We start from the raw sequence: 27,882 nt of genomic DNA on the forward strand, positions 1-27,882 counted from the left end.
CTGCAGTCTTCTCTGAGAAATGGGGATAACAATGCCTCAGGGTATCGGGGGACCAAATGAGAGAGCAGCATTTAGGAGACTTCAAAATCTATAAAACATTCTGAACCTTACTCTTGGCCTGAAAACCAGCCCCATTTACTCTCCCCAGCCGCTCAGTCCCCCCCCACCACCTCGAGGTCCCTGTGGGCTGACCTCCAGGCTCCCAGCGCTGTGCTGGGCCAGCTTTCACAGTCTCACGTTTCACACCCACATTTACAGATGAGAAAACTGAGGTACATTGGGAGGTCACTTGCTCAAAATGAGCCAGCCAGTGGATGGAGTGACCAGGTGAGTCCATGAACCCTCTCCTCTGATTGTGGGCCGTGCCCTCCAGAGCCCCAACCCCGTAGGGCTTCCTTGTCAGGGCTCAGAAGCCTTTCTGTGTTTTAAGGTGACAGGGAGGTCCTGAAAGCTGATGGCCAGGGAGCTCTGTGCTGTCTCCCCCCTACAGAAAGGGGACGTTGGTGACAGTGGGAGTGGGGAGTGCAGGAGGGGGTCTCTGAGAGAAGCCCAGGTCTCAGCTCTGACTCCCTGGAGTTCTTGGTGCCCTGGGAAGGGAGAAGGGAAATGCTAGGTGTGGGTTCATTTACCTAAGGAGCTGACTTTTAGGGTGAAACTCTCACCTCCAGGTTCCTCTCACCTTCCTGAGCTTCAGCAATCCACAAAGTGGTCTGCCACCCTGGCCCCACACACAAACAAGCCAAGCAGCCCCCGCCCGGGCTCGGTCCAGCTCCAGCAGGGGGCTGTCCAGCTCCGCCTCCCCCGGCTTAAGCCCCAAGCAGGGGGCCCAGGAGTAAGTTGCCAGAACTGGTTTAAGGAGGGTGGAGGCTCAAGTAACCTGGGGAATCCAGGGCTTTGGGATCAGATTCAAATGGCATCAAAACTGGAAGCGATTTTAGAGCTTCACGATCTGGTTCAACCCATCATTCCACAGATGAGACTCAGTGGGTTGGTGACTCACCTCGTGTTTCACTGCTGGCACGGTGGTGCATGACAAAAGGCCAGATGCGCACATCCTAGCACAGTGCCTGCAGTTCCCTGACCACACCCCAACCCGCCCGCCTCTCGCCCCCTGCTGAGCCATCCTCTGCACTCCTCTTCCACATTCTTCCCATTACTCTAAGCCTGTTTCAGTCTCTGCCTCTTCCAGGAACCTACCCCAGTGTCTCTCCCCATCAGATTCTGTCTTGATCCCTTGGGGAACCTCTGCCTTCATGCCCAAACCCATCAGCTCCCAGAGAGGGTGTTAGAGGCCACCTCCAGCCAACCTCCAACCCAGGGGTCAGGTGGGATTGCAGGCACATTTTCACAGGGCTCAGGCCCTGATGCTCCACAGTGGTGTCCGCTGGTACAGGGAGGGGGATTCTACCTTATGCCCTTAGGGTTCATTCACCCAAGGGACAGTGGGATTTGTTCTAGGCCTCTAAGCCTGAGCTCCAGGTTCTTGTGGGTGGGGACAGGGTCTGCCATTACTGACCCAATCTCAGCCCAGGTCTCCATGGTAACAGATGCTAGCAGTCAAGATTGGCTTTGGGACTCAGCCGAGGCTGGTGCCAGGGGGCTCTGGGGCATGGCAGAGTAGCCTGCTTCCTGGGTGAGATCTCTTTGTCTCCTTGTCCTGTCCATTTGGCATTAGGAGGCCTGGCTTCTGGTTCAATTTGCTCCTTTGCCCCCAGGGGAGAGTCAGTGGTGTGCCCCAGGTTGGGGAGCTACAAGGCCTGGTGTGCTGTAGGCAGGGACCTGGGTGTTTTCCTATCCCCTTGCTTGGCCTTCACAGCTGTGTGACCATGTCAAGTCCCTTTCCTTCTCTGGTCTCAGGCTCCCAGTTCATAAAAGGAAATGGCCACTACTAATGTTGTCAGAACTGCCACCAGGAAGGTCAGCTGAGATTTGTGATGGTTTTTCAGATGACTGAAAAGTCTAAAGTGCTGCAAGAACAGGGGAAGGGGGCAGTGACCCTCGTGGCTCAACCTCAGTTTACCTACACTTTGTTCGACTTTGTCCTTCACTGGAGGGGGGGAAGGAGGAGGGGAGAAGGGTGCAGCTCATTAGCATTGGTGGTGGGGGGGTTGCAGGAGGTGATAAGGGAAGTGAGAAGTAGCCTGGCTGCGCAGCTAATCTCCACCCCCTAGTGCCAAGTTCAACACCCCCCAACTGGGGCTGTCTAGCGCCTGCTCCTCCCAACAGCCAGCTGCTGCAAACACAGCCCACCTGCATATCTGCCACTTGTCAGCTCCTGCTTCAGTCCCAGCTCACCCTTTTCCTGTTGAAAGCGGGAGGGTTAGGGAAGGGAGAAGGGCAAAGGGCGCCCTAGGAATGCAGACTGACCCCCATTTGCCAGTTGATACCTACTGTGTGTCTGCAAATAAGAATCAGATGCTCGCTGGTTATCTGTTCAGAACCCTCCTGTGAGGACCCCCAGGGCTCTCGCCTGGAGCTGGGGGAAGGGAGGAAGTCTTTGCCACATACCTTCCACTATGAAGAAGCTCAGCCATCTGCTGGACTGTCCTTTGGACTTAATTCTTTTTTGGTGGGATGACTACTGGGACTTAATTTTTTGGGGGATACTGGGGATTGAACCCAGGGGTACTTTACAACTGAGCCACATCCCCAGCCCTTTTTATTTTTTTGTTTTGAGATAAAGTCTAAGTTGCTTAGGGCCTTACTAAGTTGGTGAGGCTAGCCTCTAACTTTCGATCCTCTTGCCTCAACCTCCCAAGTCTCTGGGATTACAGTTGTGTGCCACAGTACCTGGTTGGACTTAAATAATTCCTGTCCTCAATTTCTGAAGCTCCTCACATATTTCCTAACCAAATGGCCCTTCCTACCATGGAAATTAACCTATTTACTTCCTTCAAAACATTGAATGTTATTGAAATTACAGTGTTGACTTTTGTTTTCCACTATATCAGAGGCGACTTGAGGGTAAGGAATTGGTTTTGTCCATCCTGTATGGCTGTGGCCAAAACCAGGCTCAGTGAACACTAGCTGCCTACCAAGGGCCCGAGGAACTGACCAGAGTCCCAAGCCTTTTGCTGACTTTCCCATGCAGGTGTTCAAGGACCTGACCTCCTGGGACCTGCACCTGGGGCTCCCGGGCAGCTCTCTGTTGCCTTGCTTTAGGCCTGGCCCACGGCATGCTGGGAGAAACCCTGCAGAAGCCCTGCAAGTGCAGTCCCTAGAGGAGAGCCACCTGCATGCCTGCCTGCATCAGGAGCTAAGCCAGGGTCAGTAACCCAAAGCCACTGCAGCAGGCCTGGAAAAGGCAGGAGGACAGGGCCATGCAGTGGTCATTCAGGCCACTTCCCTGCTGTCTATTGGCTTCACTCCAACACTTTCTGGGCCTTGTTCAAGTGGCCCATGGGGCTCAGCATCCTCCCAGAAGAAGGCTGAGAGAATAAGGCCCCCTGAGCTGCTCCCCCCACTCCCGTGGGTGCTCTGTACATTTGACAGCTGCCTGACAGGAGGAGGGCAGGGGGAAGAAGGGAGTTGGGGCCCTGGGGACAGGCCCTTCTTGGTAGCACAAGCAGGTAAATCCTGAAGCTCTGCGCAGCTGGCAGGCTGAGGGCCTGGCCCCAGTGCCCTGGGCACCCTCAGGGCCTGTGTGCTGCTCGAGGCTGCCCTCTACTGGGCACATGGACAGCTGTAGCCGGGGAGTCTGACCCAGGAAAGAGGAGAGAGGTCCTGACAAAGCAAACTTTATTGTGGCCCTGTGCTCTCGGGCTCTTCTCTCCAGGGCCTCTTGAGACCGCAGGGCTCAGGGTGCCAGGCTCCTGTGGGGCCCTCACAACACCCTGTCACATTGAGGCTCAGGTGAAGGGGGCTGGTAGGGAGACATCTGCACCCAGCACACAGAGGGAGGAAGACCCTCTGTGCGGTGGGCTTGCGGCCCTTCTTCCGTCCCTGGGGCGAGGCCATCCTGACTCCTCACTTCTTGGAACCCAGCTTCTTAGATCTGACTGTGGGTTTGGCCTGTGAAGATGAGGGAAAGCTCCCGTCTCCACTGTCTTCCCTGGCCTGGGCGGCCTCCCAGAACCCAGAGGCTCCCGGAGGCAGCCTCACCTGTGCCACTCACCTTTCTTACAGGGCTCTTCTCTGGAAGGCTGGACCTGGAATAGGGTGGGGTTGGCAAGAATTGGGGTCACAGGTGGGCAAGAGAGCTCAGCCTGATGCCAGTAGCTTGGGTCCTCCTGAGCCTGAATGGTTCCAGGAGACAGGGGCCTGGGCCAGGGGAGGTGAAGCTACTGGGTCCATTGCACCCTGGCTGCCACCAGGGTCCTGCCTGTCCATTTTTATTAAACAACCTTTTTTTTTTTTTTTTCCTTCTGACAGCAGGGAAGTGGCCTGAATGACCACTGCATGGCCCTGTCTTCCTGCCTTTCCCAGGATAATATAAAAATGTAAAAATAATTCTAACTGCATCACACATAAATAAAAGAATAGGGGGTGGGGTTGTGGCTCGGTGGTAGAGTGCTCATCTAGCATGGGTGAGGCACTGGGTTCGATCCTCAGGACCACATGAAAATAAATAAATAAAAATAAAGGCATTGTGTCCACCTACAACTAAAAATTAAAAAAAAAAATAAGTTATAATTTTCTTTACTTCCCACCAATAGTAACACTTCAATAAACTTTCTAAAACTATGTGAAATAAGATAAAAATAGTTTGATATCCTCTTCTTTGAATTACCAATACTTTCTCGTTATAAGTTTCAAAAGCATTATGTGGCTAGGCATGGTAGCGCATGTCTGAGATCCCAGCTACTTGGGAAGCTGAGACAGGAGAATCACAAGTTTGAGGCCAGCCTCAGCAACTTAGTGAGACCCCCCTTTTTTTGTGTGTGACCCCGTCTTAAGGAATAAAAAAGGACTGGGGATGTGGCTCAGTGGTAAAAGATGCCTCTGGGTTCTGTCCCCAGTACTCTCTCAAATAAAATAAAAAAGGGATGTGGTGGAGCTCTGAGGTGGTAGAGTACCTGTGGTTCACTCCTCAGGATCAAAAGAAAAAAAAAGAGAAAGGGAAAGAGGGCACATCATTTAGTTAACTTTTATGTTAGTAGACATTTATAATGCTTGCATTTTTCCACTAGTTTTATTTTATTTTATTTTGAACCCAGAGACACTTAACCATGGAGCCACATCCCCAGCCCCTTTTTGTATTCTATATAGAGGCAGAATCTCAGTGAGTTACTTAGGGCCTCCGCTAAGCAGCTGAGGCTGGCTTTGAACTTGCAATCCTCCTGCCCCAGCCTCCTGAGCTGCTAGGATTATAGCTGTGTGCCACTATGCCTGGCTGCTTTTACTAGTATTTGAATAATGCCACGATGGTATTTGAATACTAGTATTTGAATCGTGCCATGTGTATAATTTCTCTCATATTTTTTAAAATTATTTTTTAGTTGTAGTTGCACACAATACCTTTATTTCTATGTGGTGCTGAAGATGGAACCCAGGGCCTCGCACATGCTAGGCAAGCAGCGCTCTACCGCTGAGCCCCAGCCCCAGCCCCTCTCCCACATCTTGAACAGGATTCCTTGCAGGGGAAGAGAACACCTGCATGCCTTTGAGAGGGCTGTCCCTTCACTGCACACATGCCTGCTGGGCCTGCTCTTTCCAGCACAACACACCTCAGCCAACGACTTCTGGCGAATTTAATAGATGGAAAGAATTACCTTTCTGTCTCCTCTTCTTTGTCCAGCTTTTTTTTCTGGAAACCAAAACCAAGCATTACTAGGAGAGCCAGGGAAGGACCCAGGGCTGGAGCAGACTCCCAAGCCCCACATAGTCCCAGCTGAGCACCTGGCAGGACTTGGTGGCGGTAGCCTTAGCCTGTCCCACAGGCTTCTTTGGGAGCCTGGGCCACATGCTGGAGCCCAGTCCCTCCCAGGTCCTATGCAGGGTCCCACCTCAGTGAGAGCAGCCATGCTCCTCCCCCACCTTGGCAACGCTGGTCTGCTTCTGCAGTGACGGCCGCTTGACTTGTTTGACAGGTGTGTCCTCTAGAGACACATCTGCCTCGTTGTCATCCTCTTCCTCTTCTTCCTCTTCTTCCTCCTCTTCCTCCTCCACCTCTTCCTCCTCCTCTTCTTCTTCCCAGGGTATGTCTGAAGTTTCTGTGATGGCGTGGGCAAAGGGGCAGGGGTAGGGGAGTGGCAGAGCTTCTGAGTAGCTGGGTGACACCTGCCTCCTGTCCCAAGACTTGTGCCCCAAGTGTGGTCCTGAGGAGATCCTGCATGGAGCTGAAGGTGTTAGCCTACCCACTGCCCAGGGCCTTTCTCCTCCACAAAGTGGGGGCCAGGGTGGGGCGTGGGGCCCTGGAAGCCCCCAGAAGGTGGGCATGGGAGAAAGAGGGCAAGGCAGGAGGACCACACACCATTAGGAAGGGGTAGGGGCGAGCATGAAGGTGGGCAGAGAGGGCGAGCAGGTTCCAGTGCTGGTGACGTGGTCCCCAGCATGGCACAGTTGAGCTGGTGGGATGGAGCAGAGCTGGGGCCCAGTGGAAGGTGATTAGGTCTTGGGGTTCCACCCTCACGAGAGGACTAATGCCCTTAGCCTAAGGGAAGTGGGAGATGCCAGAGGATTTTGGGGAGGAGAGTGCCCTGAGAGAGAGGCACAGCTGGACAGAGAAGAGGCCAGCGGAAGGGGTCTTGAAGGGAACAAGGTTATACCGAGCTGTTTGCTACACTGCACAGCTTCGTACTGAACCAGCAGCCAGGTCTGGGGTGGTCCTGTGTACAGGTGTTTTGCTAAGTGCTCCTTCTGACCACCTCATTTATTCTTGAAACTATTCTTCAAAGATGAAGCCAAGGGAGGCCCCATTCTCAAGCTACAGATGAGGGGCTGAGGCCCACAGAGGACCTGGGGCCAGGACACTTGCCGTGGCCTTCCACTTCAGGCTCCAGGTGATCCTGTTGCCTTTGGCGATTTTGTCCCCCAATTCAAGAATCTCTCAAGTGTCTGAGTACCCAGTGTGTCCCTAGTCTTGTTTGGCACCATACCCTCAAACTTGCCCACCAACCTCATACTTACCATAACATTCCTGGCCACTGAGAAACACAGGCCCTGAGCCAGCCCGGAGGTGAAAAGTAACTGGAGGAGAAAATTCTACTCCTGTCATGGCGACCTGCAGTGGAAGGGATGTGGGGACAGGAGCACAGGAGACAGGGTCACTGAGGTTTGGCAGCTGCTGTGGGCTGGCCTTGGTAATACTCAGATATGCTCCTCCCACCACAAATGCTCATGGGCTGTGTGGACCTTGGTGCCTGCTCCCTTCCTGCTGAGGTGGGCCTTGTCCAAGATGGGAGCCTTAAAATCTCGCTTCAAGACCACAGATTGCCTTCCAAGATGAGGGGCAGCTGTTAGAGAAGTCTGAAGGCTGTGGTCTGACTTGGGATCTCCTTTGCGCAAATTCATGGTTAGGACCCAGAGGCGAAAGGTGTGGAGGGTTCTGGTGAGATGGCTCCCTGACGAGATACCAGAGGGCTCATCTCTCCTCTCACACTGAGAAGGGAGCTGCCCATGAAGGAGGGGACCCTCACCAGAGCCCACCCACTTGGGCACCTACTGTTGAACGTCCAACCTCCAGAACTGAGAAAAATCAAGCCGTCTCCGGTACCTTGTTAGGGCAGCCTGAGCCGAGTAACGTGTTGACCAAATGTGAAAATGCCACGTGGGACATGCGGTACAGCTTTGGTTTTATGAGAAATATATGGATATACATCTGAATAAAGGTTAGAAACAGTTAAAGAACTAAGTGATAACTGTCGGAGGAAAGTACGGTATTTATTATCTATACTTTTCCAAATGTCCCAAATTTCTTTTTTTCTTCTTTTGAGACAGGGGTCTCACTGTGTTGCCCAGGCTGGCCTTGAATTCCTGGGCTCAAGTGATCCTCCTGCCTCCGTGTCCTGAGTGTTAGAACGAAAGGAACACACCACTGCACCTGGCCCAACTCTTCTAGAATAACAACAACTTGTATTTTTTGAGCTTCTACCATGTGTTAGGTATGGTTAAGCATTTTACTTGCTTTATCCCACATAAATCTACCCCCCCACACCCCCATGATAGAAGTACTGTTGTTTACAGAAGAGGAAGCTAAGGGTTAGAGAGACCAACTTAAGAGTTTGTGATCCAGCTAGGCACAGTGGTGCACATCTGTAATCCCAGGAGCTCAGGAGGCTGAGGCAGGAGGATCGTGAGTTGAAAGCCAGCCTCAGCAAAAGTGAGATGCTAAGCAACTCAGTGAGAACCCGTCTCTAAATAAAATACAAAATAGGGCTGGGGCTGGGGCTCAGTGGTTGGGTGCCTCTGACTTCAATTCTCAGTACTGCTCCACCAAAAATTGTTTCCAGCCTACGACAAGGAGGCGAAGGCCCCTCCGAGGTCTTAACACAAGGGCTATGGGGAATGTTGAGGATTGGGGCCTAAAAAAAAACCCCAAACCAACCCCCTAAAACCAACAAACCCACTAGGCAGAATTGAAGAAAGATAACGGAAGTGCCAGTGCTGGGAGAACCTAAAAACCCTTAGCTGTGTCTCTCACACCCGCAAAGGCTGCATTCACACGGTGGGTACTGCCAGGCAGGAAGTTGGAACAAAATCCTAGCCTTGGGATATTTCTAGAGCAAATGGTAATGCAAACACAAAACCACTCCACTGGAACAACTCCCAAGCCCAGGCCACATGGAGAGCTTTCAGAGCAGAACAAGCAAACCAAACCCCTGAGGATGAGCTCACCATGAAAAGTCACAACTCAAACGAGAAACAACCCTGCCGGAATTAGCAGAAAGAGGCAAAGAACTTCAGGTTAGTACAACCAAGGAGTCCAGATAGGAGAACAATGACTGAACACTTCAAAATAAACCTGGTTATAAATGTAAAAGTGGGAATCAGAACCATTAAAAAAACCCATGAAAGTAAGAAGCAAATGCAGTCACAAGGCCATGAAAAATAGGAGCATTAAAATAAAATGATCAAATGGTAAAAAAATAGAATAAGCCAGTGGAAGCAAGAATTAGTAAGACAGGGCTGGGGTACTGGCTCAAAGGTATAGTGCTCACCTAGTGTGCGTGAGGCACTGGGTTTGATCCTCAGCACCACATAAATATAAAGATATGGAGTCCACCTATAACTATATAACTATAACTAATTATATATATATATATATAAATTAGTAAGATGAAGGGATGCTGTAAAGAATTACTCAGTACAAGCCAGGCATGGTGGTGCATGCTTGTAATCCCAGTGGTTTGGGAGGCTGAGGCAGGAGGATCGCAAGTTCAAAGTGAGCCTCAGCAATTTAGAAATGCTCTAAGCAACTTAGTGCAGCTCTGTCTAGAAGCAAAAAATAAAAAGGGCTAAGGGTGCTGTATCTCAGTGGTTAAGGACCCCTGGGTGCAATCCCAGGTAACAATAATTAATTAATTACCTAGTAAGAGGTAAAGGAGAGATTTCAAAACTATGAGAGATTAAAAAAATTTTAAAATCTTATAAATTAAAACAAAAAACAAAAGACAAAAATATGAAAGAAAGGTTAATACATGGGAAACTAAATGGGGAAGGTCCAACATGCATCTAATCATGGTGTGTTGTAAAGTTGAAAAATTATAATTTGAACCATTACAAGTTGGGGACTAACTTTGCAATTATTTTTAAAATTTTAATTAAAAAATAAACATACATCACACAATAAAATTATAAGAATCCACTGAAAATCCACAAGAATAATCAAATTTTAACACACTTCTTTTGGTAACTGATAGATCAAGGAGATTTAAAAAGTAACGCAGGTTTGAATGCTTAATACACTTGATTTAGCAGACACACATAGAATCCTACGATACCACCATGTATTTGTCTATATGTCAGGTATCAACAAATACCAAAGAATAGATAAGATAGTCTTTTTTTTTTTTTTTTTTGTACTGGGGATCAAATCCAGGGGTGCTTTACCACTAAGCCACAACCCTTCCCCTTTTTATTTTGAGACAGGGTCTTGCTAAGTTGTTTAGGGTCTCACTAAATTGCTGAGCCTGGCCTTGAACTTGAGATCCTCCTGCCTCAGCCTCCTGAGTTGATGGGATTATAGGCTGTACTACCATGTCTGATGATAAAATGAAAAATCTTAAAAGCAGCCGGGTGGGCAGGGGAGGGCAACTTTACTTACAAAGAATCAAGATAAAGATATGAGTAGATTTCTCCAGACAATACAAACTAGGAGAAAATGAAGCAAAGTTTTTCAAGTATTGAAAGGGAAAAAAAATTTCAAACTAAAATTTTTTGGGGGGGGATACTGAAGATTGAACTCAGGGGCCCTTATCACTGAGTCACACTCAGCCCTATTTTATTTAAAGCTGCTGGGATTACAGGTGTGTGCCACCATGCCTAGCTTCGACCTAAAATGTCTTTCAAAAGTAAAGTGAATGATCCAGGCATGGTGGCGTAAGCCTATGATCCCAGCAGCTTAGGAGGCTGAGGCAGGAGTAAAGCGAGTTCAAAGCCAGCCTCAGCAAAAGTGAGGCGTTAGGGCTGGGGATGTGGCTCAAGCGGTAGCGCGCTTGCCTGGCGTGGGTGCGGCCTGGGTTCGATCCTCAGCACCACATACAAACAAAGATGTTGTGTCCGCCAAAAACTAAAAAAATAAATAAATAAATATTAAAGTTCTCTCTCTCTCTCTCTCTCTCTCTCTCTTTCTCTCTTAAAGAAAAAAAAGCGAGGCGTTAAGCAACTCAGTGAGACCCTGTCTCTAAATAAAATACAAAATAGGGCTGGGGATATGGCTCAGTGGTCAAGTGCCCCTGGGTTCAATCCCATGTTAGAAAAAAAGAAAGAACAAGCAAGATGAAAATTCAGACAACAAAGGCTGAGAGAACTCATCAGAAGCAGACCTACAATACAAGAAACTTTCAAGTCCTTGAAGCAGAAGAAAATGTTACAACATGGAAACATGAATCTATGCAAAGGAATGAAAAGTATCCAAAATGGTACATATGTAAACAAATACTAGAAACGAGATACTTTAATTTATAATCCCCTTAGAGCCTTTAAAACAATGTAACGGTAAAACAATGTAACAGTGCAGTACAGAATTTATAGCCTTTGTTGACAGGTAAAAGTTGTTATAACACTACCTCAGAAGACAGGAGGTAGGAGATGGAAATAGGCTGAGCTAACCTCCTCCTCCTCCTCCTCCTTTTTTTAAATTGCAGTAGAAAGTGGTGTTGAAACCAGGAATGTTCTATTGCTGAGCTACATCTTTAGTTCTTTTTATTTTATTTCTGAGACAGGGTCTCACTATGTTGCTGAGACTGACCTCAAATTTATTAAGCTCCTGCCTCAGCCTCTTTAATCTCTGGGATTACAGGTGTGTACCACTGGGCCAAGCTTAGCCCTCTTTCTCATTTCTTATTTTGAGACAAAATGTCACTAAATTGCTGAGGCTGGCCTTGAACTTATGATTCTCTTGCCTCAGCCTCCTGAGTAGCTGGGGTTACAGGCATAACACCACCCACCACGCTCACCAGTAATAGTCTTTTAGAGTACATTAACAGGAAGAATATTATTTGGAGGTAGATTATTGTAAATTAAAGATGCAAATTGTAAATCCTAAAACAGCCACACACATACAGAAAAAATGATTAAGTATATAGCTAAGTGGCTAATGGTAGAGATAAAAGTTTAATCATTGCCTGAGGTTGTGGTTCAGTAGTAGAGCACCTGCCTAGCCCATGTGAGGCATTGGGTTTGATCCTTAGCATCACATACAAAACAAAGGTATTGTGTCCATCTATACTATAACTACACAGGCAGCCCCCCCCCCCCCGCCCGCCCTCTCTCTCTCTCTTTCTCTCTCTGTACCAGGGATTGAACTCAGGGGCACTCGACCACTGAGCCACATGCTCAGTCCTATTTTGTATTTTATTAGACAGGGTCTCAATGAGTGCTTAGTGATTCGCTAAATTGCTGAGGCTGACTTTGAACTCAGGATCTTCCTGCCTCCACCCCGCCAAGCCACTGGGATCAAAGGCATGCACCACTGTGCCTGGCCTACACAGGCAGCTTTAAAAAAAAATCATAAAAGGGCCAGGGATATGGCTCAGTGGTAGAGAGCTTGGCTGGCCTGCTTGATGCTCTGAGTTTGATTCCCAGCACTGGAAAAAAAAAATTCATGAAAACTATTTAATTAATTCAAAGAAGGCGGCTAGGAGAGGAAGAAAGGAAAATAGATGGAGGAAAACAAATAGCAACATGATACATTTACACCCAGGTTGATAAATTATGTGAGATGTTAATGGTATAGGCTAGGATTAGTGACACTCACCTGTAATCTCAACTATTTGGAAGGCTGGGGCAGGAGGGTCACAAGACTGAGACCATCCTGTGCAACTTAGATTCTGAGCTGAAATAAAAAATAAAAAGATCTAGGACTATAAGTAGTGGTAGAGTGCCCCTAGGTTCAATCCTCAGTACAGGGGGAGGAAAGGACATCTAACTGGATAAAAGAGTAAAACTCACTTATATCCTATCTCACAGAAACCCACTTTATGTATAAAGATATAGAGAGTAAAAGTAAAATGATGTCAGGTACGGTGGTGCACACCTGTAATCCCAGTGGCTCGGGAGGCTAAGGCAGGAGGATTGTGAGTTCAAAGCCAGCCTCAGCAAAAGTGAGGTCCTAAGTAACTCATAAATTAAAATGATAATGAAAAGAATAGGAAGAATACACCACATAAACACTAATCAAAAGATCTATATTAAGGCTGGGGATGTAGCTCAGTGGTGGACTCAATGACATGTATATGTGAGGCCCTCGTCTTGAGCCCCAGCACTCAACAAAAATGATATTGACTATTTTTGTGGGGTACAGCTACTGGAGATTGGACCCAGGGCATGTTACTATAGAGCCACATCCCTAGCCCTTTTTTTATTCGAGTTTCTGAGGCTGGTCTTGAACTTGTGATCCTCCTCCCTTAGCCTCCTGAGTCACTGGGATTAAAGGTGTGAGATACCATGCCTGCCTATTTGTATAAAATAAACAGAACTGTTATCTAACTTGATATAGAGCAATTCACCTCCAACGCAACACATATATTTTTCATTTTAGTGTAAACAAAATATTCATCAAGACAGAATATATTCTGGCTACAAAACAAGTCACTACATTTTAGATTGAATTCTTACCAATTACATTCTCAGAACCCAATGGTATTAAGCTATGAAACAACTGAAGCATCATAGAAGATGCCTAATTATTTGGAAATTTAAAAATACACACATTCATAAAATACTTCAGGGGCTGATGAAAGAAAGTGGTAATGATTTGAACTGAATGAAAATGAAAACAATACTTATCAAAATGTATTGAAGCTAGAAAGATGCTTAGAAGAACATCATGACCTGAAATGCTTGTATTATAAAAAGAAGACCTAAATATACCTATTATATAGTATAATATATTATATGGTAGAATATATGTGTATACATTTGTATATATGTGTGTATATGTAAATATATATGTATGTATACACACAAATATGTTTTTCCTTTTATACTCAGGGGCACTCCACCCCTGAGCCACATCCCCAGCCCTATTTTGCATTTTATTTAGAGACAGGGTCTCACTGAGTTGCTTAGTGCCTCCCTTTTGTTGAGGCTGGCTTTGAACTTGTGATCCTCCTGTCTCAGCCTCTGGAGCCACTGGGATTACAGGTGTGTGCCACTGCGCCTGGCTGTTTTTCCCTTTATAAACTATAAAAAAGGCAGAGCAGAGATAGGGATGTAGCTCAGTGATAGAGTACTTGCCTACCACATGTGAGGCCCTGGGTTCAAGCCCCAGCACTGCAAACAAAACAAAACAAAAACTACAACAAGAGTAAGCGAATTCGAGTGGGGTGGTGCGTGCCTGTAATCCCAGCGACCTGGGAGGCAAAGCAGGAAGATCACAAGTTTGAGGCCAGCCTCAGCAATTTAGCAAGACCCTGTCTCAAAATGAAAACTAAAAAGGGCTGGAGATGTAGCTCAGGGATTAAACACCTTGAGTTCAGTCCCCAGTGCCAACACACACACCCCCACACCCACAAAAAGGAAAACTCCATCCAAAACAGAGAAGGAAATAAAAATATGAAAGGAGATAAACAGAAAATTGATGGGACCAAAAGCTAGTTTTAAAAAAATTTCTGTTAGTTTTAGAGAGACACTCAATATCTTTGTTTATTAATTTATTTTGTAAGTAGTGCTAAGGATTGAACCAGTACCTCACACACGCTAGGCAAGCGCTCCACCACTGAGCCCCAGCCCCGCAAAAAGTAGTTTTTGAAGGAAATTAGTAAAACTATTAAATCTCTGGACAAGCTTTAAAAAAGGAGAAAAACAAGTTACCAATATCAGAAGCCAAAGAGCAGATGTCATTACAGCTAACAGAAACAAAACAAAGGAATGTCACGAACAACTTTACACCAAGAAATCTGACAAATTAGATAAAATGAAAAATTTTCTTAAAAGTCACAATGAGGACTGGGGATGTGGCTCAAGTGGTAGCGCGCTCGCCTGGCATGCGTGCAGCCCGGGTTCCATCCTCAGCACCACATACAAACAAAGATGTTGTGTCTGCCGAAAAACTAAAAAATAAATTTTAAAATTCTCACTCACTCTCTCTCTCTCTCCCTCTCTTAAAAAAAAAAAAAAAAAAAAAAGACACAATGAAGCCCTGTCATGAAAAGACCTACAACTCAAACAGTCCTGTATCCATGAGAGCCCTTTAGCCTGTTAAATGTCAATCGGAGCCGAGTACAGCAGCACACATCTGTAGTTCTGGCTACTTGGGAGGCTGTGGCAGGAGGATCACTTGAGCCCGGGTTCATGGCCAGCCTGGGCAACAGAGTTGGACCCTGTGTCTCTCTCCCTCTCACACATATACAAGTTAACCAGATTGTTTCAATAATGCATTCTACCAAATTTATATGAACTGTTCCAGAAAAACAGAAAAGGAGATAATACCCTGTCATTTGGAGGCCAGCATTAGCCTGATACTAAAACCAGATGAAAAAAAGAAACTACAGACAATGTTGCTCATCAACAGACACAAATATCCTTAATAAAATATTAGCAAATAGAATCCAGCAATAAAGAGAAGGATAATATGACAAATGGGGCTCATTCCAGGAAAGTACAGTGATCAATAAATATAATGGACTGAAAATCGAATTTAATTTGCCAAATAACAGAACAAAGGAGGAAAAATATCACCTCAATACAGAAAGGAATACTTTGACAAAATTGAATAGCCAAGTATGATAAAATATCTCAGAAGAGTAGGATAGTTGGAACATCTTCAACCTGGTACAGGACATCTTGGGAAGATGGCTTGCCTTTCCCTGAAGACCTGGAACAAGGCAAGGATGGTCCTGCTCTTGCCATTTCTAGTCAACAATATACTCAAGGTCCCAATCAGTGAAGTTTGGCCAGAAATACACACAGAGGCACAGAGGTGTGCATACGGAAACTAAAGGAGTTAAACTTTTATTCACAGATGACATGAATATGCACATAAATTCAAAGGAACTAATATATAAATTTAGCAAAGACATATAATATAAAACTAATTGTATAGCTGTAGACTAGTTATGAACAATCACAAAATGAAATTTAAAAAGCCCATCTGGCCAGGGCCATAGCACATGCCTGAAATCCCAGCTACACAGGAGGCTGAGGCAGGAGAATTATATAGTTCAAGGCCATGTGGGACAACTTAGTGAGATGCTGTTTCAAAATAAAAATGGTGGAAATGTAACTCAGTGAGCACTTGCCTAGCATGTGCTAACTCCTAGGTTCAACCCCCAGGACTACATACACACACACACACACAAAATCCCACCTGTGTACCTCACATCATATACAAAAATTAACTCAAAATGGATCACAGACTTAGATATCTAAGAACTAAAACTCTAAAGCTCCTAGAAGAAGTTGTAGGTTTAAATTTTTGTGACCTTGGACTAGGCAATAGTTTTTAGATTCAACCCCAAAGGTACAAGCAACATAAGAAACAAAAATAAATTGGATTCTATAAAAATTAAAAACTTCTCTGTTGCAAATAATAGCAGGAAAGTGAAAAGAAAATCTACAGAATGGAACAAAATACTGCAAATCATCTAATAAGGGATAGAAAGAACTAGCATAACTATAGCAGAAAGACAAATCTTAAAATAATTGACCTGAAACCCAAAGGGGGAAAAAAAAAAACAACGAAGACTTGAATCAACAATTCTCCAAGGAAGATAGACAAATGCCCAACAGAGTCACGAGCTGTGAGAGGTATGTTGTAAAAAGGGACAACTGGATTCCTCAAACTTTGCTGGTAGGAATTCAAGAATCACACAGCAATTTGGAAAATAAACTGGCCATTTGGTATAAAGTTGAATATATGCTTATTATAGGAGCCAGTGATTCACTTCCACCATTGTGCTCAAGCTAAATGGAACATTTTCCCAAAGACTTACACTCGAATAGTCATGGCATTTTTTATTCATGATAGTTTAACACTGGGAACCACCCAGATGTCCATAAATAGGTTATTCAACAAACATGACATGGAGCCATAGCATGGCGTGCTACTCCAACACAGAAAGGGGCACGTGACTGTTTACCAATACGGATAAATCTCAAAAGCATTACGACAAATGAAAGAATCTGGCACAAGGGACTACATACTACACGATTTCATTTAAGTTAAATTCTGGAAAATGAAGAACACAGTGGTAGAAAGTAGATCCATAGTTGACAGAGTCAGGCATGGGTGGAAAGGGCTGCCAAAGAGGCAGAGGGAAGTTTTGGAAAGTGATGGGAATTTTCTCTACCTTGATTGTGGTTGTGGCCACACAATTAAACCATTCACACACACATCCAGTTGTGCACTTAACACTGTTAAATGGCATGACCTGAATTCTACCTCAATACAGCTGACAAACTGATTCAAAGAAATAAAAACATTTGGATGGATCCATTAGATAAATCATAATAGCTTAAAATCATACCAATTCTATATAATTCATTCTTTTAATTACTCATTCATGGTACATGGAATTCCTACGCTATGGCAGGCACTATTACGTAGGCTTCACAGATAATGCAGCACACTAAACAGGACAAGCCCTGCTCTCTTGGAACTTACATTCTGGTTGGGGAGAAAGACAGTGCACAAATGAAAACTGATGCTAGTGATGGGTCCCATGGTGTGTGTGTGTGTGGGGGGGACTCATGGGTGAGGCAGGAAGAGGCCATGCTGCTCGTGGTCAAGAAAGACCTCCCAGATGAGATGACATGGGAACCAAGACTGGACTCAAGTGGGAAGGCAAGCCCTGGAACACACAGGGGGAACCAGTCAAGGTAAAGATGCTAAGGAGGGTGAGCACTTGGCATTTTAGAGATATTCAGGGGGTGGGCATGGGGAAGCACACCTATAATCCCAGGGACTTAGGAGGCTGAGGCAGGAGGATCACAAGATCTAGGCAAGCCTCTACCATTTGGCAAGCTCCTGTCTCAAAATAACAAAAGGGCTGAGGATGTAGCTCAGTGTTAGAGTGCTCCAAATTATTTCAAAGGTAGAGTTAGGGAAACCAATGTGGTTTGAACAGGTTTAAGGAGGTTGCTGAGGGCTTTGAGCTGGGCTACATGACTTTTTTTTTTTTGTACAAGGAATCGAACTCAGGGGTGCTTAACCACTGAGCCACATTCCCAGCCCTTTTTAAATTTTTGAGACAGCATCTCATTAAGTTGCTTAGGGCTTCAATGAATTATGGAGCCTGGCCTCAAACTTGTGATCTTCCTGCTTCAGCCTAGGGAGTTGCTGAAATTACAGGTGTGTGCTACCCTGCCCAGCTTAAACTCTCGAATCTTACTCTGAGTAGAATGGGAAGCCATTGACACAACATGATCTCACTTGTGTTTAAGAGGATCTTTCCAGGTCTGGGAGTGTAGCTCAGTGGTAGATGCTTGCCTGGCATGCAGTGAAGCCCTGGGTTCCATCTCCAGCACCACACTCCGCAAATAAAAATAAATAAATAAACAAACAGAGGGATCTTTCTGGCAGCTTTGTACAAAATGGATCAGCCCTTTCTGTAAGGGGCCAGATTTTTTTTGGGGGGGGGGTACTGGGGATAGAACCCAGGGGCACTGTCCCCCCATCTATATCCCCAACATCCACCCCCAACTTTAATTTTGAGATAGGGTCTTACCAAGTTGCCTAGGTTGACCTTGGATTTTCAGTCTCCTTACCTCAGCCCCCTGAGTTGTTGGGATTACAGCTATGCACCACCCTACCTAGCTCAGTAATATTTTAGTTTTGCAAACTGTGTGGTCTCTGTTGAGATTATCCAGCTCTGCTGTTATGGAGGCAAAGCAGCCAAGAACAATATAGAAATGAAGGAGTGTGGCCGAGTTCCAATGGCACTTTACCTATAAAACAGGCAGTGGACTAGATTCAGCCCTGTGTGTGCCTACCCCAGGAGAATAACTGTAGGGGAAGGAAGGTAGACCAGTGGGGAGGTCCCATAATAAAATAAAGGAGGAAGTGCAGTCACCCGTACCAGGGTATAGCTGGAAGGTGGCGAGACAGGACTGGGTCAGGTATATTATAATGGTAGAGCCAATAGGGTTTGTTTGCAGGTAAGATAGGGAATGAGAGACAAAGACATTTTGTATGATTAATTGGAAGAACAGCTATTTGGGAGAAGATGGGCAGGGGATTACAGATAAAAATCAAGAATTTGGGCTTACACATGTTAGGTTTGGGAGATCTATTAGATTTCTATTAAATATATAGGTATATACATATGTACATTGGTGTAAGTACATATATATTATATATTATATATATATTTGGTACTGGGGAATTGAATCATCTAAGGGCACTTTACCACTAAGCTACATCCCTAGCTCTTTATTTTTACTTTTGAGATAGGGTCTCATTAAATTGCCAAGGGTGTTCTTGAACTTGTGATCATCCTACCCCAGCCTCCCAAATAGCTGGGATCACAAGCTTGAGCCACGCACCTGGCTTTTACTAAATATATTGAGTTGGAGATAGGATCAGGAGAGAGAGAGAGAGAGAGAGAGAGAGAGAGAGAGAGAGAGAGAGAGAGAGAGAGAGAGAGAGAGATATTGGGTTTACAGAAACTGGTTTCAAAGTCTTCATTTGTCTAGAGGGTTTTGAAACCCAAGAGACTGGGTGAAACCCTCTAGGGAGTGTTTGTAGATTGAGAAGAAAGTAGGTGTGAGGGCAGTTTTACAGATGGGAATCCCAAAGATTCAAGGACTACTAAGCATAGACTTTTGCTCACTGTTTCAGGGAACAGAGGGAGGGAACACTTCATCCTCAGTTCATGAGGCTACTATGCCTTATTCCCAAAAAGATAATTTATAGGCCAATCTCATTTAAGAGTATAGAAGGTAAATATGTAAATATACTTCTATAATACATTAGCAAAGCAAATCTAGAAGTTATGTGATCCAGTAGTGTTTATCCCAGGAATGTAAAGAAATTCATATATTATTCTATTAATATAATTTTCTATATTAATGGAATAAAGAATAACAATCCCAGGATCATAAGAGTAGAAAAGCATTTGATAAAATTTAATTTTTAAAAAATTGTTTTCTTATTAAACAAAGCAGGACTAGTTGGGGGCTTTCTTAACTTGGAAAGGGTATTTGCCAAACACTTCATACTTAATAAAGGAGCATTAGAAGCATTTAAAACAAACAAACACACAGGAAGAACACCTATAATTTCAGTGGCAGGAAGATCAGAAGTTCAAAGCCAGCCTCAGTAACTTAGTGAGGCCCTTAGCAACTCAGTGAGAATCTGTCTCAAAAAAAAAAAAAAAAAAAAAAAAGGTTGGGGGTATGGCTCAGTGCTCAAGTGTCCCTGAATTCATTTCCTAGTACAAAAAAACAAAAACAAAACAACACAACAACAACAACAACAAAAAAACCCAGACTAAACAACAACAAAAAATCAGGAAGAAAACTATTCTTACATTTATCCCAAACAATCCCCGATTTAACGATGGTTCAACTCACATTTCATAAAGCGTTATGAAAGCCGCACACGTCAATAGAAACCATATCTGAATACTCACTTTGGACTTTTTCCAGGCCTAGTCACACATGGTTCAATCCTTTCTGTTGATGGAGAGTAACTGCAAGGAGCTGTGGCCCTGTCAGCCCCACATTCTGCAGGCAAATAACCAACCCTGGGCAGTATGGTAAGGTGGTTAGGTGTAGTAAACCATTCTCCACTCTGCATTTATCAGAACACAAGTCCATCTGTATTACCTCCGAGACCCTCACCAGTGCAGGGGTGTAGTAGGATTACAGAATAAGGAAAAAAAAAAAAACAACAAAACTGACATTATTCACAAACACTGCTTAATTGTACAGAAAAGCTAAGATAAATTATTAGAAACAGAGAATTTCTGGGGCTAGGTCTGTAGCTCAGGAGTAGGGTGCTCGCCTAGCATGCACAAATCCCTGGGTTCTATCCCTGGCACTGGAAAAAATAAAAACAACAAGAAAATTTCTGCATATAAAACCAATATGCGTACCAAGTGTCTCTTTCACTAGCAATTTAAAGCTGTAACCTGCCCTTCTCTGATAGAGGTGGTAGAAACCAGGGGAGCTCTTTGAGTCACATTTCGGGCACTTCTTATTTCTGAGACAGGGTCTTGCAAAGTTGCTGAGTGAGGCCTTGAATTTGTCATCCTTCAGCCTGAGCCTCCCTAGGCACTGGGATTACAAATGTGTGCCCAACTAAAGCTGGAATTTTTTCCCCCTGGTAGTGGGAATTGAACTCAGGGGCACTTGACCACTGAGCCACATCCCCAACCCTATTTTGTATTTTATTTAGAGACAGGGTCTCACTGAGTTGCTTAGTGTCTCTCTGTTGCTGAGGCTGGCTTTGAACTCATGATCCTCCCGTCTCAGCCTCCTAAACCACTGGGATAACAGGCCTGTGCCACTGTGCCTGGTTTAAAACTGGAATTTTTGAAGGGAAGTTATTTGACTTGCCCAAAGTCCTGAAGCTGAGACGAAAAGCAGGCTCTGAGTGGTGGACTAAATTGCTTCTCCAGCAGTAGAGCAGGACTTTTGGTGTATGAGGTCCTGAGCAGGGTGGAGGCAGCTGTGGGGAAAGGCTCACCATGGGTAGGACCGAAGCCTTCAGTGAGGCAATGGTGATGGGCTGCGTCTTCTTGTCTTCCTGGTTTGTCGAGGGCACGATCTCCACTCGGTTCACCTCATCTTTGGCTTTCTCCCCCAGGCAAATCTGAGGGTGGTGGCAAACAGAAGCACTTCATCACCCCAAGAGCAGATCTTGGAATTCTACTGTCGCTCACTGGGAACAGAGAATCCCTTCTGTTCCCTCTTTCCTCCCCTCCCTGAGGGGCACCCACCGCATTGAGCAACAGCCTACAGCTCTCCTTCCTCTCCGCTTGAGGTCTGAAGGTGCAGCTTCGCCTCTCCAGATTTAGTTCACTACCTGCCAAGGGAGAGGGACAGGTGGGGGTGGGGCTGGGGCTGGGGGGCCCATGAGAACTCTCCAAGCTCCCTTGCAGCCCACCCCCAGGGGAGGGTTACAGCACCTCCATCCCGCCTCTGCTGGGGACAGGGAGGGTGGACGGAGCTGCTCTTGGCCCTCACTCACCCCAGAGCAGGGTCTTTGCTTTTTCAGCTGTGCTGCTGATGCTGGGGCGACTCATGTCGCTGAGCAGAGTGGTGGGGGTGGCCGGGCAGCTGTAATGAGGGCGCCTGCGGTGAGTCAAGGTCTGGGGACCCTGCTTGGTACTCAGCACTACTCTTTGTCAGCTGAGTGGTGCCCCATGGGCCAGCAGGGTTAGATGATGAGGCCTTGGTTGCAGCCTAAGAGTGGCGCCATGGTCAAGGGCTCATTATAAACTCCGGGAGGACAGACAAGTATCCATGGCCCTACAGATGAGGACAGCCCAGACCCGAAACAGCAGTACCCGGGAGAGAAAGGCGGTTCTGTCAAGCCCAGCTTGCTGTGAGATCACTTTTTGAGCCCTCCCAGCCCTGTGGGAGGGTGCCAGGGTGTGTGTGAACTCATTGGGGTGGGGGTCTCAGAAAACAGACAGAATGGATAGTCTGGGCTTAATGCTACTCATGTCTTGGGTCCCAGCCTTCCTCAGCCCCTCCTGAATCTCACCTTGCTGTTGCTCAGGTCATAGGTTGTCCTACTGACTTCAGCCTCGTCCCCCTTCACCAGAGGGCTTGATGCCCACACCAGGCTGTTAAAGAAGCCTGGGAAGGGGAAGAGGAAGGGGAGCTGTCCAATCAGCATCCAAGAAGCAGTCCTTTCCCCCATCCTATTCTCTCCTCCTCTGTGCCTCAGAATCACCTGGAGGGCTCATTAAAACACACTTTGCTGGGCCTGACCTTCAATTTCCCATTGAAGAGGTCTAAGTGGGGCCAAGAGAATTTGCATCTTTAACAAGCACTCAGGTGAGGCCGCTGCTGCTGGTGCAGGACCACTCAGTGAGAACCACTGTCACAGCCACAGGGATTCACTAAGCCTAGTGCATGCTCCTTCTTCCAATTGGCCACCATTCTTCATCTCTGCCTGCGAAGTGTGGGGATTCTGATTGCTCTGCATCTTTGTCAACACTTGACATTGTCACTCTTCCTAACTTTAGCCATTCCAGTGGATGTATTTGATTTTCTAGCGATATTTAATTTGTGGTTTTTATTTGTATTTCCTTGATGAAAAATGATATTGAGCATCTTCTAAAGCAATTACTGGTCTTGTGTATACAGTCATTTGAAAAATTCCTGTTCAAGTATTTTGCCTATTTTTAAGTCCTAAATACAAATGGATTTTAACATATAGATAAATAGCTTTTAAAGATGGATAGATGCTGAAACTCAATACAAATTAAAATTGTATTGAAGTAATGCAAACCATCAGTATGAAGTAATGAAAATCATCAGTAGTAAGTGCTCTTCAGAGATCAGGTACTATTTTGAGTACATAAATATATCATATTTATTCTTTGCAACAACCCTACAGCCTAGTGATATACAGTATGATATTCTTTCCATGCTAGTCATTGTTTTACCTGTTTTTGGTTTTTTTTTTTTTTGTACTAGGAATTGAATCCAGGGATGCTTAACCAGTGAACAACATCTCCATCCCCTTTTGTATTTTATTTACAGAGAGGGTCACACTGAGTGGCTTAGGTCCTCGATCCTCCTGCCTCAGTCTGTGTAAGCTGCTGTGAATACGGGCATGCATCACCACACCAAGATACTTTGCATATTTTTGTAGTTGGACACAATACCTTTATTTTAATTATTTATATTTATATGGTGCTGAGGATTGAACCCAGGGCCTCTCATGTGCTAGGTGAGCGCTCTACCACTAAGCCACAACCCTAGGCCTATTTTGCCTATTTTAAAAGAGTTTTCTTTTTATTGGGTTGTAGATATTCTTTATATATGCTGTATGCTTGTTTTGGGTCAAATTATGTATTTCAAAGATTTTTCATTTCCATTAGATAGTATCTTTTCAAGATTTGATGAAACCCATTTTTTTTTTAATGGTTTTGGTTTGTTAAGACATCTGGCTTAAATTGAAACATTATGAAATGTTTTGAGTATACTCTTTTGTGAATACTCTTAGGTGACGATCAATATCTGCCTCCCAATGGCATATCCATTTCCTCTAGCACCAACATATATATTAGTACCAGCGATTCAGAGGTGCTTAACCACTGAGCCACATCCCCAGCCCTTTTATATATTTTATTTAGAGACATGGTCTCGCTGAGTTGCTTAGGGACTTGCTAAATTGCTGAGTCTAGCTTTGAACTCATAATCCTCCTGCCTCAGCCTCCCAAACTGCTGGGATTACAGGTGTGCACCACCATACCTGGCTGTAGCACCAATTTTGAATATTATCCTTTCCCTATTGTTTTACCTTTGCTGAAAATCAGCTGTAAAAGTTGGTCTATATCTGGACTTCATTCTGTTTCATTGATCTATATGCCTGCTCTAAGGCCAGTACCACAATGTCTTGATAACTCTAGTTTCACAGAAAATCTTGAAATCACAAGTCTGCTAGCTCTGTTATTCTATTTTAAAATGCATTAGTGATTCCAGATTCTTTGCGTTTTCATGTAAATTTTATAATCAGTATGCTAGTTTCTTTAACAAACCCTTTTGAGATTTTTATTGGGATTTTATTGAATGCAAAGATCAATATAGGGATAACTGACATAGTTTTGAGTTATTCAATCCATGAACACATTACAGTCTACTTAGATCTTTAATATTCCTTGGCAGTGTTTTGTAGATTTTAGAGTACAGATCTGTATCTTTTTTTTTTGTACCAGGGATTGAACTCACGGGTGCTTAACCACTGAGCCACATTCCCAACCTTTTTTATTTTGAAGCAGGGTCTCGTTAAGTTGCTTAGGGCCTCCCCAAGTTGTTGAGGCTGGTTTTGAACTTGAGATCCTCCCACCTAAGTCTCCCAAGCCACTGTGCCCAGCCCTGACATCTATCTTGTTAAATTTATTTATTTATTATTATTTTTTGTGATGCCGGGGATTGAAGCCAGGACCTTGTGCATGTGAGACTAGCACTCTGTACCCACTAAGCTACATCCCAAGCCCAGATTTATTTTTACATACTTCATGTTTTGGATGCCACAGCATATGGTATATATTTAAAAATGTCTTCCTCAAATTGCTGTTAGTATACAGAATTACAGTTTGTGTATGTGTACTTGTGTGTTGCTAAGGATCAAATGAAGATTCTTGTATGTGTGCCAGGCAAGCACTCTACACAATTGTGGCTTTTCTTGTATATTAGTCTTGTATTCTGTGTTTTCTGCTTGCTTATTAGTCCCAGTTGCTTTTTTGTACCCTAAGTCATGATATCTGTGAGTAGAGTTTTACTTCCTCCTCTCTGATCAGTGTGCCTTTTCCTTCTTGTGCCTTACTGATCAGGTTAGGACCTCAGGTAAAATATTGAATAGAAGTGGTAAGAATGGGCATGCTTACCTTCTTGGCTTTTGGGGAAACTCTAGTTTTCACCTGTTACTGTGCTGTTGGTGATAGGCTTTTTGTAGATATCCTTTATCAGTTTGAGAACATTTATTTTGGACCTGGAGCTATAGCACGGTGGCATACATGAGACTCTGGGTTTGATCCCCAGCTCAGCCAAAAGTAAAACAAAAACAAAAAGAAAACAAACAAAAACAACAACCCCCACCCCAAACCAGAAAGTTTCTTTCTATTGCTAGTTTGTTAAAAGTTTTTTTAAAGCCTTTTTTTTCCAGTTGTAGATGCGCACAATATCTGTATTTTATTTACTTATGTGGTGCTGAGGATTGAACCCAGTTCCCCATGCATGTGAGACAAGTGCTCCACCACTGAGCCACAACCCCAGCACTTGTTAAACTTTTTAAAATTTTTTATATTTTTAATTCATTAATAGCTGGGTATGGTGGTGCTTGTCTGTGCATGAACTCAGAAGGTAGGAGGATCACAAGTTTGAGGCCAGCCTCAGTAATTTAGTGAGCCATTTTATTCAATTTTTAAATAAAAATTAAAAAGGGCTAGGGATGTACCTCAGTGGTAAACTGCCCCTGCACTGAGAAAAAAAAATTACGAATAAAAATTGAATTTTGTCATGGTATGTTTTTAATTTACTGAAACCATCTATTATTTCTCCTTAATATTGTTTATATGGTAAATTAAATTTATTGTTGTTTTTCTAATGCTTTCAACCTTGATTCCTAGATAAATCAATCACATTTGGTCAAGGTAGCTTTTATATATTGTTGGATTTGCCTTGTTTATATTTCTATATGGATTCATAAAATATGATATTCTAAAGGGTTCTTTGTTTTGCTTTTTTCATTTAATCTCTGGTTTCGGCTTGGGAGATGCCTATTTGGTAAAATGAGTTGGGAAGTGCTCCCGCCTACTGAACTTTTGTGTTTGGTATTATTTCCTCAGTTTGATGTCTCTCAGGCACTGCGTGCAAAAGCAGGAAATCCTCTTGGGATCAGAGTTTCGCTGAGACTCTTCAAAGACCCCCCCCCCCCCCCCCGCCCGCCTTCTCTACAATACCCAGGAGCTGTACTGCCCTGGATCCCTCTTTTCTTCACTTAGCGGCCGCTCTATTCTGGAACCTGAGAATCAAGCAAGAATCATCTTTTACTCTCCAAATCCAGCTGGTCACAGAGCTCAGTTACCTCCATTTCCCTTAATCCCACTCCACTCCTTTTTCCCAACCCTTGCCTTGTTCCAATGTATTACCCACTAGCTGATGGGTTAAACAAAGACTCCTCACTAGGTGGCTTTGACAAGTGGCTTTGGAAATTAAGAGCTTTTAGGATCAAATGTCACCTCTCGTGCTCCACCCCTCATCTAGACACATACAGGACTGCACTCTCTAGTCCTATTTCCGAAACTCCTAAGAAGGCAGACGACGTTTCATGCCTGCGTCCGTGCCTTCTTCGACTGGCCAGCCCTGCCGCGTGCGCCTGGGTGCCCCTTCGGCGTTCTTCCCGCGCTCCTGGCCGCACGGTGCGCATCCCTCTCGGTCGCCCTGCTCCACCGGGGTCTTCCCAGCCAGCGACGAAGTCCCCACCTCCGTCCCCCAGCCCTATTCCAGGGTGCGAGCGAACTTAACTCCTAGCAAGCGCACCGGGGTGGAAAGACTCCTCACTAGGTTGCTTTGACAAGTGGCTTCGGAACTTCGCAGAGCAGGTAAACACGGTGTCCCAAACTCAAACCTACCGCAGGACCGAGTCCTTGACTGCGCTTGCGCAGGACAGCCGGGCTTGTCTAGGACGCCGCACAAAGGGCGAGCTTGGAGATGGTGTGCGCAGACGCACGGGGACACCGCCGCTCCCGACGCAAGGGGCGCGCAGAACCACTTCCGGGTCCGCGAGCCGGCGGTTGTTGGGGCAGCGCCAACAAGAGTGCGGGGTCGCTTGTTGGGCGTGAACGTTTCCCCTTTTCCTTCGTGAGGGTGAGGCGGGACCGTGTCGCCTTCTGCTCTTTTCCTTTCCGCAGAAGTCTGCGGCGCTTGTATGGGCTTAACCGCTCTGCACCAGGCAGTGGGGGACTCCGCAAGGGCGTCACTCGCATAGTTCCACCTGCTCTCTCCACTTACCGCCTGTGCGGACGCTCCCGCAACCCAGAATTCACACTTCCATCGTGACGTACCGAGATCGTCGGGTCCCGGCTCCTAGGGAGCCTGGTTTGATTGGTAGGGAGGGGACGGCTTAAGAACAGCTCAGGCAGGGTCTCACTGAATTGCTTAGTGCCTGCTGTTGCTGACACTGGCTTTAAAACTTTTGTTCCTCCTCCTGCCTCAGCCTCTGGAGCGTGCATCACCTGTTGACTGTATTTTAAAGCCAGTTTGAACTATCAGGGATCTTACACCTAAGAATGGAAATAAATTTGCTTTGCAGGTGACATTTTCTGCTTTGAGTTTCCTTTTACGCTGCCGACAATCAGAAAATTATTTATAGATGCTCAGTATTTGACAAATGAACACATCATAAAGGACCGACATTAAATTTTCCCAAGAACTATGTTCTGAGGAAGGGGAGTACTTTCCAAACTTGATGCCATCCTCTACCCTGATGGTCTCATGTCCAATTGTCTGATAGCTGCTTCCTCTAGTTGATCCACTGGTTCTGAAAACAGACTAAAGTGGCTAACAACCACTGAATTCAGAGTATCTAAGGCACCCAAGGTAAAGGTATTGGATCCAGAAAACAGTTAAAGGCAAGAATCCCTTAATGTAGACATT

At 45.3% G+C, this 27,882-nt stretch overlaps 1 protein-coding gene across 5 annotated transcripts; it reads right to left on the reverse strand.

Moving 5' to 3' along the window:
* Positions 1 to 395: 395 nt before the first annotated feature.
* On the reverse strand, positions 396 to 27,882 carry Npm2 (nucleophosmin/nucleoplasmin 2). Of its 5 annotated transcripts, none has more exons than XM_021729098.3 (11): positions 26,752 to 27,876; positions 22,256 to 22,350; positions 21,737 to 21,825; positions 21,486 to 21,571; positions 21,233 to 21,358; positions 7,069 to 7,162; positions 5,977 to 6,152; positions 5,712 to 5,746; positions 4,115 to 4,148; positions 2,251 to 2,302; positions 396 to 587 (listed from the first exon to the last, which is right to left on the reverse strand). In XM_021729098.3, exons 3-11 carry the CDS (start codon positions 21,789 to 21,791, stop codon positions 400 to 402), a joined length of 846 nt encoding a protein of 281 aa, XP_021584773.3. In that variant the 5' UTR covers positions 21,792 to 21,825; positions 22,256 to 22,350; positions 26,752 to 27,876; the 3' UTR covers positions 396 to 399. The 5 variants fall into 5 exon arrangements, with proteins under 5 accessions (XP_021584773.3, XP_077887045.1, XP_077887046.1 ...); XM_078030919.1 differs by lacking the exon at positions 396 to 587 and adding an exon at positions 7,655 to 7,759 and having other exon boundaries at positions 1,697 to 2,302; positions 26,752 to 27,882; XM_078030920.1 differs by lacking the exons at positions 396 to 587; positions 2,251 to 2,302 and adding exons at positions 3,722 to 4,011; positions 7,655 to 7,759 and having other exon boundaries at positions 26,752 to 27,878.

Source organism: Ictidomys tridecemlineatus, chromosome 14, assembly GCF_052094955.1.
Source record: "Ictidomys tridecemlineatus isolate mIctTri1 chromosome 14, mIctTri1.hap1, whole genome shotgun sequence".
Lineage (NCBI taxonomy): Eukaryota > Metazoa > Chordata > Mammalia > Rodentia > Sciuridae > Ictidomys > Ictidomys tridecemlineatus.